General features: G+C 45.5%; 1 protein-coding gene across 1 annotated transcript; it reads right to left on the bottom strand.

Annotated features, from left to right (window-relative positions):
• Positions 1-1,679: 1,679 nt before the first annotated feature.
• On the bottom strand, positions 1,680-16,013 carry TXNDC15 (thioredoxin domain containing 15). Its single transcript, XM_049649205.1, has 5 exons — positions 15,779-16,013; positions 9,760-10,253; positions 7,831-7,994; positions 4,608-4,738; positions 1,680-2,276 (listed from the first exon to the last, which is right to left on the bottom strand). Exons 1-5 carry the CDS (start codon positions 15,987-15,989, stop codon positions 2,080-2,082), a joined length of 1,197 nt encoding a protein of 398 aa, XP_049505162.1. The 5' UTR covers positions 15,990-16,013; the 3' UTR covers positions 1,680-2,079.
• Positions 16,014-17,413: the final 1,400 nt, after the last annotated feature.

Raw genomic sequence — 17,413 nt, 5'->3', positions numbered from 1 at the left:
GATACTATGTTTGCCTAGGGTGGTTTAGCAACTCTTGGACCTTCCTTCCTGCCTTCTGCTTCCCTTTCCTTCAGTACCATTGCCTCCCAACTGATCTCTCTACGCTTGAACCTCCCCTCTAGGGAACAGCCCTGCTCCAATTTCCCTCCAAGGAAAACCCAGAAAGATTGTCTCAGCTAAGTACTAGAAGCAAAGCCATGGACCTTTTGGTCATCCTAAGAGCCTTTCCTCAAACTCCAGACTAGAGTAGGGCCCCATTACATTTCAAAGGTATGAAAATACCTGTATCTTTGATAATCTCCAATCTGGCAGTGTGCCCCTAAGGAATTGAGACAATACACAACCATTAAAAAAAAAAAAAAAAGTTAAGTAATGCTGAATCTACTCAAAGACCTATTAAGTAATCATGGTTAGGAAAACTACTGGCAACAGTGAAATATTTATTTTTGTTAAGCAAAACAAAATAAAAAGACCAAAGTGCTAAGTGATGGCTATACTGTAATTATAACTATGGGAAGCAAAGGGGAAAAATGAGAGGGAAATGTATTATGATGGTCCCTCAGGCCATGGCATAGAGGCAGGGCAAGGTCCCAGCCCACCTAGAGGCTTCTCCAGTCAGCATGCTTAGGTTTGAAGCTGGGTCCCACCACTGGAAGCTGCCTGACCAAGAGAATTTACTTGAGGCCTCATTTATTACCCTTATGTAAAATAAGGAAATGTAATACTAGTGTCGGTCTCCTAGAGCTCCTATACCAGTAAACAAAACAGTATGTAAAGCACTTAAAATAGTACCTGGAACACACATAGTAATACTCAAGTGTTAGTTATTATAAAAGATGAAATCACTAGAAGTTCTTAAATTCTTAAGTATACATACACATACATGTAAAGGTTCAAATCTCAGCTTCATCAACTTACTATGTGTGTAACCTGGGCAAGTTACTCAATCTCTTTCTATGCCTCTGTGTTTATTTGTAAAATGAAAATCATAATGGTACTATTCTGAACCAGTGTCCCCTCCTGTGAGCGACCACTCCAGCCACAGCTGTCCACAATATAAAGTTATACATAAACTCCTGTCCAGTGTAACATTCTGAAAGGTGACTCAACTACGGTTCCACTTCCATAGAATGTAGGGTGTATCAGAAAATGAAATACTCTATAACACTGTAAACAGTATAAAAGTTAATTATCATTTTTAGTTAGATGTCATGTCTGAATTTAAGGGATCTTTTAGAAGGAGCTTTCCAAAACGATGGAATAAATTATATGTTCTCTCTTTTCTACATGTGATCTAAACTAGAATAGAATCAACTTGTGGGCAGGAACAGTGTTAGATATTTCTTATGGCTCTCACTAAAACTATCACAGTGCTAAGAACATATTAAGGTTCAGTTAATGCATGCCAGTTAGGGAATTGTGACTAAAATTTGAGTTATGCTTTAGCCTAGAACTGATAATAAATAAGCTTTAGTTAGATAACATTTACTTTCTCCTAACATCTGCCTTATCCAGAAACAGCTTAAAGCACTTCATATTCTTTCGGTGAAATGAGAGATCACAAACACCAAAGCAGCTGACTCTTCCATTTTCCCAACAGTTACTCAGAAGGTGACACTTACCGATTCTACTTATTCTTCATAACAGAACACTTTTCTGCTTACAGACTGAGAGCAAAATTGCAAATGAAAAGAAAAACAACCTTCTTAGACATTTATTTAAGGAATCAAGAGTTTTCTAAAACTGTAACGTTAGTGTCCTATTTCTTCCTTCTATGAAGTGTACTGTCATTCTACTCACCATACCACCTGAACACAGCTTTGCATTTCAAACTGGATTACTCTCTTAAAATATTGGATTATTAAAAACAACAATAGTGAACTCTACCGAGTATTTTTGTATTTGCTTATTGCAGTATTAAAACAATTTATAATTTTTAACACATTTAACAGTTCAACAAATGCATGATTCTTTTAATCTGCCTGAAGTTGTAAGAGGACACTTCACTGGAGAAAATGTATGAAAGTGCAGCATTAATTTCTGAAATTCCTCATTCCGACTTCTGCTTTTAGTCCATCACTACTCCGCATGTTCCTGCTCTTGTCCTGGAATGAGCCACCGGATGCTCTCAGTTCGAATGGTAGCATACATAATAAAACTAATTAAAAAGAATAAGGAAAATACAAGCAGCCAGTCCACACTTTTTATCAAAGTGCTGGGAAGAGGGCCTATTTGGTCAGCTTGAGTTACCACCACATTTTTCTTGGCTTCTATACCTGAAAGAGAAATCAGCTGTTTCAAATCAGATAGAAAGCACAACGCTATAGATCTTTCTGAAGTATTTTGCATGGCATGCAAAAAGATATGCAGTCTTAAAATAAACACTACCACTAGTATATCTGGGATGGGTTTCATTTGCCTGTTGGTATAATTTGTACCTTGCCTTTCTCCCACCACATCAAAGAAACAGGAACCCATTCAGCAGTTCAAAGCCTAAACACTCGAATTACTGTGAACTCCTCAGAAGGGTCTTAGTGCATTGTAAGAGCTGTATTTTCTTTTTTGAAACCAAAATTCAACAAGTAACTGGTAAAGCTACTCTCAGGGACCTACAGATTGTTTTCACAGGTTCAGGAATGCTAAATCCAAAAAGTTTTTTTTTTTTTAATTTTCTTTTTTTTAATTTTTGAAAGAGACAGAGCACAAGTGGGGGAGGGGCAGAGAGAAGGAGACAAAGAATCTGAAGCAGGCTCCAGGCTCTGAGCAGTCAGCACAGAGCCCAATGCGGGGCTCGAGCCCACAAGCCATGAGATCATGACCTGAGCCAAAGTTGGATGCTTAATTGACTGAGCCACCCAGGGGCCCCAAATTCAAAAAGCTTTTAAATAATTCACTGAAAAAATTGTTAGACCCACCCACCACTGAGATCAGTGATTACCAAAGATGCTGTGACCTCTCAATTTCACTTGTGTTCTAGGTTTTCTTAGAGCATTGAGCAAAATGGCTCCCTCTCTCCCTATCAATCTGATTGATAATCAGGGCTCTCGTACTGTAAGACCTGAATAGCTAACTATCTGATAACAAGCCTCTTGCTCCTATGAGGTAACTGAGCTCTTGGTTCTTTAGTATAGATATAATTAGATGCAACTTAATATATATGGAAGGCATGATATAACTTATTTTTATTTCCAATGAATTTACTTCAGGAAGAAGTGGGATGCTCATAATTAAGGCATTAAAGCTTCTAAGGAGCAAATGTTTCCAAAGAAGAAAATTTCTTCATTATATAGTGTTCAGACTTATACAGAATAAAAAATAAGGTCATATGTTTTGGCAAATATTAAGGAATTAAAATAGCATCTGCAAATAGATGAATAAATGGAACACCACATGGCAACACAAAGGAAGAAAATACAACCACCTGCAGTGACGCCGATGAATCCCACAAACATAATGGTGACTGAAATAAACCAGACACAAAAGAATCCATACTGGGCACCTGGGTGGCTAAGTCGGCTAAGCGTCCAACTTCAGCTCAGGTCACGATCTCACGGTTCATGAGTTCAAGCCCTACATCAGGCTCTGCACTGACTGCACAGAGCCTGATTCAGATCCTCGGTCTCCCTCTCTCTCTGCCCCTCCCCCATTCATGCTCACTCACTCACTCTCAAAAATAAACATTAAAAACAAAAAAAAAAAATAATCCATACTGTATATCTCCATTAATACAAAGTTCAGAAACAGGTAACACTAGTCCACGGCGTCAGGAGTCATGATGGCGGTTATCCTTGTGGGCAGGAGCAGCAGTGCTGGGGAGGGGTGCGCGCTGGTAATGTCCTCTGTAAATCTGAGTCCCAGTTACCCAAGGTATTCATTTTGTGAAAACTCATCACTCACAACACCAATGATTGATGCACATTTTTGTGTAAATATTATACTTAAGTGAAAATGTATGTAAAAAGTTATCTACAGTTGTATGGTATGTGAACTCTAAATCAATAAAGCTGTTTTTTAAAAGGTATCAGTACTCATTAAAATTACCTATTCATGTTAAGCTTGCCACAATGATTGAGATTTTTTTTTTTAATTTTTTTTAATGTATGTTTATTTTTAAAAGAGAGAGACAGAGGGAGTGCAAGGAGGGGAGGAACACAGAGCGGGAGACACAGAATCAGAAGCAGGCTACAGTCTCTGAGCTGTCAGCACAGAGCCCGATGCAGGGCTCGGAACCACAGACCACGAGATGATGACCTGAGCTGAAGTCAGACGCTTAACTGACTGAGCTACCCAGGTGCCCCGAGACTTTTTTTTTTTTTTAATTTATTTATTTTGAGAGAGAATGTAAGAGCGGAGATGGGGGGGGAGGGGCAGTGGTGAAGGAAGGGGAGGGCAGAGAGAGAATCCCAAGCAGGCTCTGTACTGTTGCCGAGGGACTTGATCCCATGAATTGTGAGATCATGACCTGAGCCAAAACCAAGAGTCAGATGCTTAATCAACTGAGCCACCTGGATGCCCCTGATTGAGAGACTGTTAGCAGAACCACAACAGTTCATTAGAAAAGAAGGTTTAAAATAAAATCCCTTCTACAGCATATTATTTCTACATACCTGTCTGGTTAAAAATGAAGATTTTCAGTGTTTCCAATGTTCGGTCTGTATGATTAAATCTAGCCATTGGTTTAGCTCCTTGAAATAACAAGATGTTAGGAACCGCTACGGTGCCAAACCTGGTAGAAAGGCTATGAGAGAAAGAAGTCGGTCAGAAAACCTGAATTAACAGATTTGCTCACACAATTACCTTATCAGAACGGATAGCAAAGAATGACAATGGATCAGCTTCCTGTGACCTATAAAGGTTTCTGATATTCAAACTATATGCTTCAGCTATTTCTGACCTTTTTCCTTATGGGTTGAGGTTGGGGGCATTCCTGTTCTGCTGAGTTGCTTTTTTTTTTTTTTTTTTTCTTTTTTTTTTTCTTTTTCTTTTTTTTTTAATTTTTTTTTTTTTTCAACGTTTTTTATTTTTTTATTTTTGGGACAGAGAGAGACAGAGCATGAACGGGGGAGGGGCAGAGAGAGAGGGAGACACAGAATCGGAAACAGGCTCCAGGCTCCGAGCCATCAGCCCAGAGCCTGACGCGGGGCTCGAACTCACGGACCGCGAGATCGTGACCTGGCTGAAGTCGGACGCTTAACCGACTGTGCCACCCAGGCGCCCCCTGAGTTGCTTTCTATTACAATAAGGAACTACCCTCAACAGTTATTCCACTTTTTTTTTTTAAGTTTATTGATTTATTTTGAGAGAGAGAATGAGAGAGTGAGAGAGCAAAGGAGGGGCAGAGGGAGTGGGAGAGACAGAATCCCAAGCAGGCTCCACAGTGTCAGCACAGAGCCAGATGCAGGGCTTGGTCCCACGAACCATGAAATCCTGACCTGAGGTGAAATCAAGAGTCAGACACTCAACTGACTGAGCCACCCAGCTGCCCCTCCAGTATTTTTTTTTCTAGTAAACTCTACATCCAACATTGGGCTCCAACTCACAACCCCAAGATCAAGGGTCACATGCTCACATGCTCTTACTAGGAGCCAGCCAGATGCTCCTAGTTATTCCACTATTTAAATTGCTAACTGCCAAAAGAGATCAGACTAGAAAATCCTAATTCATGGACAAAGCACACTGTGTCAATTTACTTAACGGAAGAAATTTCAAACTCTCCAGAATGCCCAGCTCTATCCCTCATACAAGAGTCAACTTATAGTAAGCAATTAGTTTGGTAAGTCTGCACAAGGGAATCTATGATCTAGCAGACACACCAGGAAGTTCCCAATTGGGGCAGGATGTAATACGATCTGAGTGGTACCATTTCACCTTTACATAATACAGAGTAGTGGTATACGCTCTGGAGTCAAAACGCTCAGGTTGAAGCCTCCGTTCCGCCACTGAACCAGCTGTGTGAACTTTGGGCAGACTGTGTAACCTCGAAGCCTCAGTTTCCCCTGTTTGTAAAATGACAGTATTGGGTAATCAGGATTTCTTCTTTTGTAAACCTGTTGTAACTTAAATATTAACATATGAGGCAGACACACGTCCCAGGCCATATAACAAGTATGCCCTACTCTCCATGATTAAGGCGCCGTTGCAGGCGCTGAGAAGGATGCAAGAAGACGAAGGAACAAAGCAGATGATAAAAGCTGGCAGGGAATGGGGAGTAGGGGGGTGAGACCGAAACCCAGAGCACTGAACTGCTGATGGGAGCCAGCCCTGCCAGCTTGTGGGCAGGGGAAGGCCCAAAGTCTGACACTAACATCAGTCTGTCCCCTTGGGCCAGGCCATGTTCATATTTCCCTGAAGCCCTTGTGAGATCACTAACTCACTGAAATTTCTTTCTTCCTAAACAATTTGAGCAAAACATTGGCAGTTACATTACCCTCACTGAAGCTCAGTGGAGCACAAATTTTTACTCAAAATTTTCATTCAAGGGGCGTGTGGGTGGCTCACTCGGTTAGGCATCTGACTTCAGCTCAGGTCATGATCTCACCGTTCCTGAGTTTAAGCCCTGTGTTGGGCTCTGTGCTGACAGCTCGGAGCCTGGAGCCTACTTAAGATTCTGTCTCCCTCTCTCTCTGTCCCGCACCTGCTCGCTCTCTCTCTCTCTCTCTCAAAAATAAACATTAAAAAAAAATTTTTTTTTTAATTTTTACTCAAAAAAGTTTCACTCAACTCCATTTTTACCAACTTGACCATGTTCCAGACTTTCCAAACTGACTCACACACAATCTCCTGTGACCTGCTAAAGGGCATATGATTTCGAGGAGGTGGGGCACACTTGACAATCCATGCACAGTCACAGCACTTGGGGGAAACACATAACATCGGAACAAAGTAGTTCTTTATAACTTACCTCACTGAACATCTAAAAAAGACAAAGCCCACAGAACAATATATAACAAAAGTAAATTTCATTTTAAAGGGCTAAATTAATTCTTTATATTAATTTATTGACTGTCCACTAAGAAACATGCATGCACGAATAAGTGTAAACAAGAGGAAAGAACAAATATCATATGACTTCACTCATATGAGGACTTTAAGACACAGAACAGATGAACACAAAGGAAGGGAAGCAAAAATAATATAAAAACAGGGAGGGGGACAAAATATAAGAGACTCTTAAATATGGAGAACAAACAGAGGGGGTGCTAGAGGGGTTGTGGGAGAGGGGATAGGCTAAATGGGTAAGGGGAATTAAAGGAATCTACTCCTGAAATCATTGTTGCACTATATGCCAACTCACTTAGATGTAAATTTAAAAAATTTTTTTAAAATAAGGAAAAAAAATTTTTTAATGAATAAACATTAAAAAAAAAGAGAGAAAGGAAAGAAGAAAGGGGGAGGGAAAGAAAGGAAAGAAAAAAATAACAGAAGTTAAGAAATAAATCCTTAGCCGACACAGAATTGGATGCTGAGTTGGGCTATTAGGAGTGGAAACCTAAACTGGGGTTGAGTCTCAGGAAGGTCACACTTGTGACACTAATTTTGCTAATTCAGTCTGGCCAAAACCGTAAATAATCCTCTGGACCCTCCAGTGCCATCAGACGGAGCCACCTTTAAATTCCACCATGCAGAGAACAATCCCTCCTCTTAAGGGGCCTCCAGAGAGGGAGGCATCAGCTCCCTGAGAAGTCTGACAATCCTTACCACTCACCCTCTCTATCCCTCCCGCTACTCCACACCTACCTGCTCTGCCTCTAACTGAACCGATGATGACCTCCAAATAACCGCAACCCTCATCTGGAAGGATGACACATAAACTCTATTGAGGGAACATACCTGCTGTGCTGAGATGCATCCAGTGCCAAAAAATGAAGAGCTGGAAATGCCCGGGGCAGAGAATTAAAATGAGGGGCCAAACTGGCAGAAAATCGGCACCACGGGGTGTAAAACAGGACTAGGGTGCAGTCACTACCATTTGGGTTTAGAAAATCCATGAGGTCCTGTGGTAAAAGGAACAAATGTCAAAGTCAGCAGTAAATGTGCACGTACCTTTTTCCGGACAGATGCCCGAGAAACTGTAAACACCGCTGCTTCCAAGGCGAGGAGGAGGGACACCAACCCAAAGGAGATGCAGGCCATCCCCTTAAGAACCTTTTGGATTTTAGGGGTGCCTGGGTGGCTCAGTTAAGTGTCCAACTTCAGCTCAGGTCATGATCTTGTGGTCTGTGAGTTCGAGCATCACAAGGGGCTCTGTGCTGACAGCTCAGAGCCTGAAGCCTGCTTCAGATTCTGTCTCCCTCTCTCTCTCTGCCTCTCCCCCATTCACGCTCTGTTTCTCTCTCTCTCTCAAAAATGAATTAAATGTTAAAAAAAAAAAATTTTAAAGGGGCACCTGGGTGGCTCAGTTGGTTGAGTGTCTGACTTTAGCTCAGGTCATGATCTTGCAGTCCATGAGTTCAAGCCCCATGTCAGGCTCTGTGCTGACAGCTCGGAGCCTGGAGCCTGCTTCAAATCCTGTGCCTCCCTCTCTCTCTGCCCCTCCCCCAATCTCTCTCTCTCTCTCTCTCTCTCTCGCTGTCAAAAATAAACATTAAAAAAAATGTTTTTAAATAATAAAAAAAAGAAAAAAATTTAAAAGAACCTTTTGGGTTTTGAACCATATGAATCCATGAAACAGTAGAAAAGTATTATGAAACGACAAATTATAAACTTTCCTGTAAGCTTTCTTGATACTACTAGAGAGCAATATTAGTATTTTTCATAATTCAACAATTCAAATACTAAGTAGTCACAGGACACAGGCTACTGTCCCAGCCTCTGACCTGTGCCTCACACACAATCTAATGGCACGATTAAAGCACTGTCATCTCCACCATCATCTCAGCAGATCAAAGTCTGTACTAAGCAGTCAGATGAATATATTTGGCCAAAGTCTAGTTCAATTTAAGGGTGCACCATCCCTGCTACCACCCTCACTCAGACTGCTGAAAGTGCACTCTCCTGGCCATGTGTGTGCCAAGAATCAGTCCCACAGAGCACTCAGGGGAGGCAGTGAGGCCAGGGCTGACCCCTGCACTTGGGAGGGGCTACGGATGCTCAACGTACCACACATCCTCATCTAAAATAAGCAGCCACACCTTGCAGAGCTAGGATTTCTTCTCTTACATAAGCAGACTGAACTCATCCTGCTATCTGGCTTAACAATCTTACAGAAACAGTCAGTCGTTATCCCAGTGTTCTCTTTGGAATCATCCTTTATGCAACAGGCTGGAAATGCGTGACTGGGATGGGGACAGTGGTCTCAGCTCTCACTCTGGAGTAAATACTGGAGTCATATTCTTTGGAGGAAAGAAACTTTTCATTACTAGAACATGCTTCCCAGGAGTATCACTGGTCTAAACAATGCTAAATCACAATTTCAGTAGTTCGGATATTTTTAAGTTGCCTCTAACAAAGACCTCAGGGAAGAAGAAAACTGCTAGGATTCTGATGCCAAGTGCCTATCTGTGCACTGGGATTTTCATCATGAGGCTTGGTGGTGAGGGCACCCCAAGGTGACTAGGCTTAAGCCACCTAAAAAGCATAATCAACACTAGTCATATCTCCTCCTGTCCCTACAACATCAGAGACGCAAGTCAATTTTCACTGATGCAGCCCCACTTACAAAAGGATAAAGACTGTGACCCTCCATTTGAAGGTTGAGAATATTAAGTCATAAAACCCACATGCTGAAAAGATGAAAAGTGCTAAACCATTCTTTCTTACCTGTGACATATTTAAAATTTTCAGAGTGGAGTTCTCCAAACCAGTCACATTTCTCTCCTCACAGTTCACCTTGGGGGATTTCAGACTCTCGGTGTTATTGGAGTCCTCGGGCGGGGCTGGATCCACGTCGGCCACGTCGGGCTCTGGGTAATACTCCTCTTCTCGGTCGGGGAAGCTCGCCCGGGCGCCATCCAGAGAGAACAGATGCTCTCGGAGACTGCAGCGTGAGTCCTCCTCCCCTCCGGCCCCGCAGGTGCCGCTGCTCAGCTCACGGCCCAGCCTGGCCTCAGCCTCAGCCTCCCCGGGGATCACAGACAGCATCACCACGTGGTCACCACCCGTGTCCAGCCCCAGCACTGCGCTCGAGTCTCCGGCTGATCTGTCCTGGCCCGCCTGGCCGCGGGAGGGCTGCTCCTCACCCACCGACAGGGCCCCTGCCTGCAGAGCCGGCGCAGACTGTTCCTCCGACAGCAAGTGACTGTGTTCCTCTGCAACTAAAATGTGCCAGCATGTTCACAGTCATGTCACTTCAGAGCACGTGAACCCCAAAGATTTACAGTTCTCCTGAAATAAGAAACGCTCCCCTATAGGGAAAAACGGTAACCTGTCCATGAAACTATCAGAGGACCACCCCTAGTCTCCAGATCATGAAGGTCACCAGGAGGTACTAATCAATGCCAAATATAAAGTGGACAAATAAATACACAGCTTCATGCAAAACCTGAAACCTGCTTTATGGATTATAAGCAAAAACATTCCAGGGCAGACATCCAATTAGGAAAATACAACACAAACACTAACAATTTCATTTGTTTGATGAGACTATCTGACAAAATAATGATGCCTTTATAGAAAATTCCACTACGGCAAAGCATCTTTGCGCACTTTATAAAAGCTCTGTGAGACCGGCAGCACAAGGGTCACCATCCCCACCAAATAGGTGACCAAGCTGAGGCACAGAGAGGTAGTGTAATGGCCAAATGCACACAAGCTAGTAAGTAGCAGAGCCAGGTCAAGGAGTGAAATGTCCTGGCTGCTCCTCCAGATTGGGCCTTACCCTCCCCTCCCCTACGTGATACCTCCAGGGTTGCTGTGCCACAAGGCCTGAGAACACTGCATGGGGTGGACTCTCCAGCCAGAGCCTGCTGCCCTTGGGCTACTGCCTGTAGGAGTGCCAGGAGGTGGGCTCCTCAGTGCAGGGACAGCAGCAGGGGGGAAGGAGGACTTTCCTCTCACTTTGGAGCCATTAGACAGAGAGTGGGTAAAATGCTCAGGTAAGGAAAGTCTAGGGCAGTCTTATACATCCATTGAGCAATCTCCACTCACTCCTATAACAATGACTCCCACCTTCCAGCTCCCATGAACTCAACAAGAGCTGCCAGACTCTATGCCAGGCACCGACCAGGGGAAACAAATGAGCCCAGCCACACTCAGACAAACTCATCATGTGGCTGGGAAACCACCAGCCAGGTAATGGGCTCTGCCATGCCAAGAGCATGTCCCCAAAGTGTGACTAACCAACTGGCTTCAAAGTTGGGAAGGGGTCTGGGAGCTTCCTAAAGTATGCACATTTGTAAAAGTTCTCCAAGAATATCCCCATAGAGATTTACAGATTCATTCACCAGTTTAAAAACATTCTCTGAGAATTCTGTTTCTGGATAAGATGGGGTAAAAGGGACCAGATTTACCCTCCCTATTGAAAAATGTGAAAGTTTCCCAAAAAAGGCCAAAAATGTGAAACAGTTTCAGGAGACTAGTTAGCAGGCAACGAAGGACAGGGATCACGGAGAAACAGGAAGAGAAATCAGTGAGGACAGCCCTACAAATGCTCCAGCTTACCGCCCGCCCGAGGGAGTTCCTGCCATGGGTCAGGAGGGGAAAGCAGGCAGTCCAGGAGACTCCTCAAGTTGAGGATACAGTAAGTACTGAGGTTTCAGAGAGACCAAGAAAGAGTCTGTGGGACAGAATAAGTGGAGATGGGCAAGCTGCAGAGACAGGATTCAAGACCTGGAGAGAGATCCTCCCCGCACCCCCTCAAGGACACCAGTCAACATCTGCATGTGAGTAAGCTCCCAAAGCTGGGGGAAAAAAACACTCAAAAGGATTAGGATCACACAGAGTTGAGAAAAGCACCTGTTCCCACCAGCTAGACTGGAAAACCTCACAATTCATGGAGAACTGGGGAAGGTACACAAAAATAGAGGGGTACGGGGCACCTGGGTGGCTCAGTCAGTTGAGCATCTGACTTCAGCTGAGGTCATGATCTCAGGTTCTTGAGTTCGAGCCCCACATTGGGCTTTCTGGTGTCAGCACAGAGCCTGCTTCTAATCCTCTATCTTCTCTCTCTGCCCCTTCCCTGCTTGTTCTCTCTCTCAAAAATAAATAAACATTAAAAATAAATAAAATAAAAGAGACTGCTTCTTTTAAGTTTATTTATTTATGGGGGGGGTACAGAGAGAGAGGGAAAGAGAATTAAAAGAGACTGCTTCTTAACCTCAACAAGGCGATTACAGTTTGAGGGATGCAAAGGTGAAAATTACTACCTTAATGGCAGAAAGAAGATGTTTGGAGAATAAGGGTAGGGGCACCACGCCAGTGCTGCCAGGGAGCCATAACCTGGGTCAGATCCTTCATACCCTTCCAATTTTGTTCAGAAGACTCTGAACCAGCCACAGTACTCCACAATGGTTTCTGAGGCAGGGAGCCACATGGGAAAGGACCAAAAACAGCCAGGGGTTCGAGGGCCAGCAACCCATTCTTTCATGGGAAATACTGCGCTCATCTAAAAATGGAGAAAATACCACAATACAGAAATTCACAGGGCTCCTGTGCAGATTAAATGAGAAAAGATGTATGTAGTCCCATGCATGTGGTAAGCACTCCATAAATGATGATCATCACCCGCAGTTTTGTGGGTTCAAGGCCTGTAGTGATGATGATGGCTGAGGTTTACGATTCAAAGAGATGGAAAGGCACTGTAACTAAGTTCTATGAATTCCTCTGCTAACTACATTTTAGAGTTCTCCCATCCCCACTCACGCCCCTCAGTCCAGGCCACTGCCATTTGTTACCTGGACAATTGCTGTAATACCCAATTGGGCTCCATGGTTGACCCTCTCTTCCCTCTCCAGACCCTGCTCCTCACAGCAACACAAGAGGAACTGAAAGCTAAAGGCAAGTCTGATCATGTCACTAAAACCCTTTCAGTGGCTTCCCCTTGCCTGTGAATGAGTCTACGGTCCATAGCAGTGATACCCAGGCACCACGTGAAGTGGCCACTGTCCACACTCTCAACAGGCATCACCAGACATTTCTGTTCCCTGCACACTCATGATCTCCTCCACCTACTTGTCCCAAGGGCTGTTTCCCTGCCAGGAAAGCCCCCTACTCTCTCTCCTTCTGGCTAATCTGACTCATCTTTGAGGGGTTTCTTTCTGTTTTTAAATTTATTGTTTATTTTGAAAGAGACAGAGAGAGCACAAGTGAGGGAGGGGCAGAGAGAGAAGGGGAATCCCAAGCAGGCTCCCAGAGCCTGAGGTAGGCCTTGAACCCACAAAACTGCGAGATTTTGACCTGAGCTGAAATTAAGAGGACACTTAACTGACTGAGCCACCCAAGCAACCCTCATCTTTCAGATCTTACCGCTTACTTCACCACTTTAAGGTGAACTTCATCCTCCCAGACCCAGACCAGAGGTGTCTACCATTGCATCCAATCCACCCAATAATGCCATGGGATTCTCCCTGAAGGATTTAGCATTTTCCACTCTTGAAATTTACTTCTTTGTAGTCATTTAATGCCTGCCTTCCCCATCATACAAGAGGGCAGTCCTGTTTCCCCATCTGGCTCACCACTGTACCTCAAATGCCCAGCAGAGTATATGACATAGGATGGGTGCTCAGGAAAAATCTGCTAGTTGACTGCTTAGTGAAGACAGGCATGGGGTGCTGAAGCCAGGAGTTCATTCCTGTGCTTTGACACCTGGATAGCACTGCTACCTCTAGGTGCTAATCTGCCAGTGGTGTCCACTACAGACAAAAAAGCCTTGGATTTTCAGCCACCCTAAAAAGGACACAGCTGGTGAAAGTCCCTCTGTCCTCACCCCATTCATGGCCTGGCCATGATGACCAATGGCCCACCTTAAGGCTAGTGTTTCTTCAGGTCTGCATGCACATGACCCAGACTGCCAGGTGGGCTCCCACTGACTTTAACACTAAGTCCCCTGTGCAGAGAGCACACTCAACTTGGGCAATCTGAAATCAGTAAAGGCACCACCAACGTATGGGCTGGCTGTGAAGAAACGAAGAGCAATGGTAAGGAACTCCAAGGCCAGTAAAGCAGAGAGGGAGCAAGTTACCACCCACAGACTCTAAGAGTTCAGAAACAGAAACAGTCACAGAACCTTGAAACAGTGAGCTTAGCCTTCTAGAAGCTATGACTTTCCATGGACGGACAAAGCCAAGCCGTGATAATCCCCGGGGGAGGGAGCTGAGAGAATCAATATCCTGACCTCACTCTCCCCTCATTCCAACCCACAGAGGGGCAGGAGGCAAGAGAGCCAGTTATTATGCCATACAGGACAGCCACTCAGGCACAGGACAGGGTAGAGAAGACTAGAGAATGATCTGAGAAACAAACAAAAGTTATCCAGCACATGCTGTCCCCTCTCTGAAGCTGGTGGTTAAGTGCAGGGACAGGGAGGTGTAGTACAGAGGTCTGACCATGACGTAGACAGACATGGGCTTGAAACATAGTTCTTCAACTTCCAGATGTTGGAGATCTTGGCAAAAGACTTACTGATGCCGAGTCTCAGTTTCCTGATCTGTAAAATGGGGACAACAGCAACAATTGCTTCATAAGCATTTGAAAATTCAGTAAGATGATACTCATGAAGCACTAAGCATAGCACCTGGCACATAACCAGGGCTTTCATTAATAACATTTGTGTTACTATTCACTCTTCTCCCTGATACCCAGCTACCCTGCCTCCTTCCAGGACACCCCCACCCCAGGGGAAAGGAAAGACCTGCCTACTCCTATAGCCAATTACAGGCAAGGTCAAAGGGTCCGGACTTTAATAGAACTGAGGAGTGGTGTGAGGCAGCCCTGAGGGTTAAGACCTCACTCCTGGCCGCAGCCATGCCTCCGAGGTGGCTGCCTCCCAACCTGAGAATGCCCTGAGAGCATGCCACAGCAAGCAGTGGGTTACCCTGGGAGTCTCCTGTATTTTTCTCATCTGTCCTTCATACAGCCACTTGAGCAAAAGCAGCCTTCTTAGAAGAGTGATCCAGAGACACCTGGATGGCTCGAAGGGCTAGGAGCACCACTCTGGACCTCAGCTCAGGTCATGATTTTGCGGTTTGTGAGATCTAGCCCCAGGTAGGGCTCCTCAATGACAGCACAAAGCCTTCTTGGGATTCTCTCTCCCTCTCCTCTGCTTGCCCCCCCCCTCAAAATAAATAAACATTAAAAAAATGTTTTTAATTAAAAAACAAACAAAGAAAAAAGCGATCCATCAGGATGCAAAGGAAAGCGTGGGCTCTGCAGGTAAATAGACAACCTCTGCCATTACCCGAACCTCCAACTCAGGCGTCTCCACCTGTAACACGGAGATACTCTTGGAGCCTATCTCCTAGGGTGACTACCTGAGACAAGGCACTGTTCCGCCTCCTAGGAAGGGCACCATAAATGGCGGCTATTCGTTATGATTTTTATCATTCATAATAAAAGCTAAGGCTCAGTAAGCACTAATACACGGTCACTCCTGGCTGACTGACGCCTGCTGCTGCGGGAGCCGGAACGGGGTCCTCGCCACCCCTGACCCGGAGAACAGACCACCGGCGTAAAAGGTCTCGACGATGCGGGAGTGGGCGCGTCGGCCGCCCCAGGAAGGGCCGAGGGGCGCGCCGCGGGCCCCCGCGCAGGTGAAAGAGCGTCACCCCGACAGACCTCCACCGCGCCCGGTCACTTCACCCGCAGCCGCCTGCCGCCCCCGGCCACGGCCCCAGCACGCACTCACCCTCCAGGCCGCAGGCAGGAGGCCCCAGCACCCAAAGCAGGAGCTGCCACCAGCCGAAGAGACGCATGGCGCGGGGCGGGCGGCTGGCGGAACCACCACCCAGGACGCAGGGCGACCCGCGCACGGCTACGCGCGTTGCGCTCCCAACCCCCAAGAGGCCTGGGGGAGGGGAGTCGGGAGCGCGAGCGCGAGCGCGATTCCGTGCCGCCATCTTGGCAGCTGGCAGTCGTCGCGGGCGCCATCTCGAGGTCGGGCGGCCAGCCTGTGGCTTGTGGTTCGGGGCCTGTGCGGTGGGACCTGCGGCTGTTCAAGAGCCGGACACGTCGGGTCTCTTCGAACTTTCCTGATCCCCAAGCCCTAGACCGGGTTCCAACAGAAGCCTGCGGCCCTCTCGGTACGCGCGCGAGCCGATCTGGCCGCCAGCAGCACACAATACGCCCGAGTAGCTCTGCATTCCCTAAAAAGGCCCAGAAGCCTCCTCCTTTCAATGCCCCGAATCTCCTGCTTTACCCCTGCTACCCTACCTACAGTTGCCAGGTAAAATACAGGATGCCCAGTTAAATCTGAATTTCACAGAAACAACGAATGGTTTTTTACTTCCTATTCTCAAATGTAACTGGGTCCTGTAATTTTATTTGCTACATCTGGTAACCCTAACCTTATGTCCTGCGAACTCTGGGGCAGCGGGAAGATTTTGTTTCGGGTTTGGTTTTAACTAACCCACCTGCAGGGCAATCTTCCCCCTCCCTAATCTACCCCCCAAGACTGAATCCTAGAACACGTTGGGCCACCTCTAGCCTACAGCCAGAGAGGTCCAGAAGGAAGAAGGCCTTGTTGGGGACGAGAAGTGTGCAATAAAGGAACAGGGTTCCGCATTCCAGAGCTAGGCAGGGGCAGGAGGATCAGGGGAGCTAAGAGACAATACCCAGAGGAGATGGAAAGAATGGCTCTCCTTGTCAGCAATTAGGAGCTAGAGCCTCCTAAAATCAATAAAGCAAGCTTTGAGCGGACAGCAGTGCTGCATCAGTGTAGAGTGCAGCTTTGAAACTTATGTTAAGAGGTTGAAAACAGAAATAGATTTCAAAGATCTTAACGTGAAACCAGTGGTAGATGAGGCAACGCTGAGAGAAACCTAGGCTTTTTAAGCCTTATGGTGAATCCCAACCCCAACATCTGTAACACTGTGTGGGCCATCAGCAAGTTACCTTACTTTTCTTAAAGTTTAGCTTCCTCCTGGGCTCATTTGGTTGAGTGTCCGACTTCGGCTCAGGTCATGATCTCTCCGTTGGTGACTTCAAACCCTACAATGGGCTCTGTGCTGACAGTGCAGAGCCTGCTTGGGATTCTGTCTCCCTCTCCGTCTGCCCCTCCCCTGCTCATTCTCATTTCTCTCTCTCTCTCTCTCTCTCTCTCTCTCAAAATAAAAAAATATTTGGAGGAAAAAAAAATTCAGTTTCTTCATCTGTAAAACAGGATGAAATCATATAGGATTATGTAGATTAAATGAGATGTAAAGTGATGAGCATAGTGACTGGTGCACAGTAACCACATCAGACTGGTAGCCATTATTATTTGGATCATACAGTTCTAGTGTAATAACTATCGTCCCCTTGTTCCCTTCAAAGATTGTTAAAC

This window comes from Panthera uncia (genome assembly GCF_023721935.1).
Source record: "Panthera uncia isolate 11264 chromosome A1 unlocalized genomic scaffold, Puncia_PCG_1.0 HiC_scaffold_17, whole genome shotgun sequence".
Classification (NCBI taxonomy): Eukaryota; Metazoa; Chordata; class Mammalia; order Carnivora; family Felidae; genus Panthera; species Panthera uncia.
The sequence above is the reverse complement of the archived record's forward strand: the minus strand, read 5'-3'. Positions and strand labels throughout refer to the sequence as shown.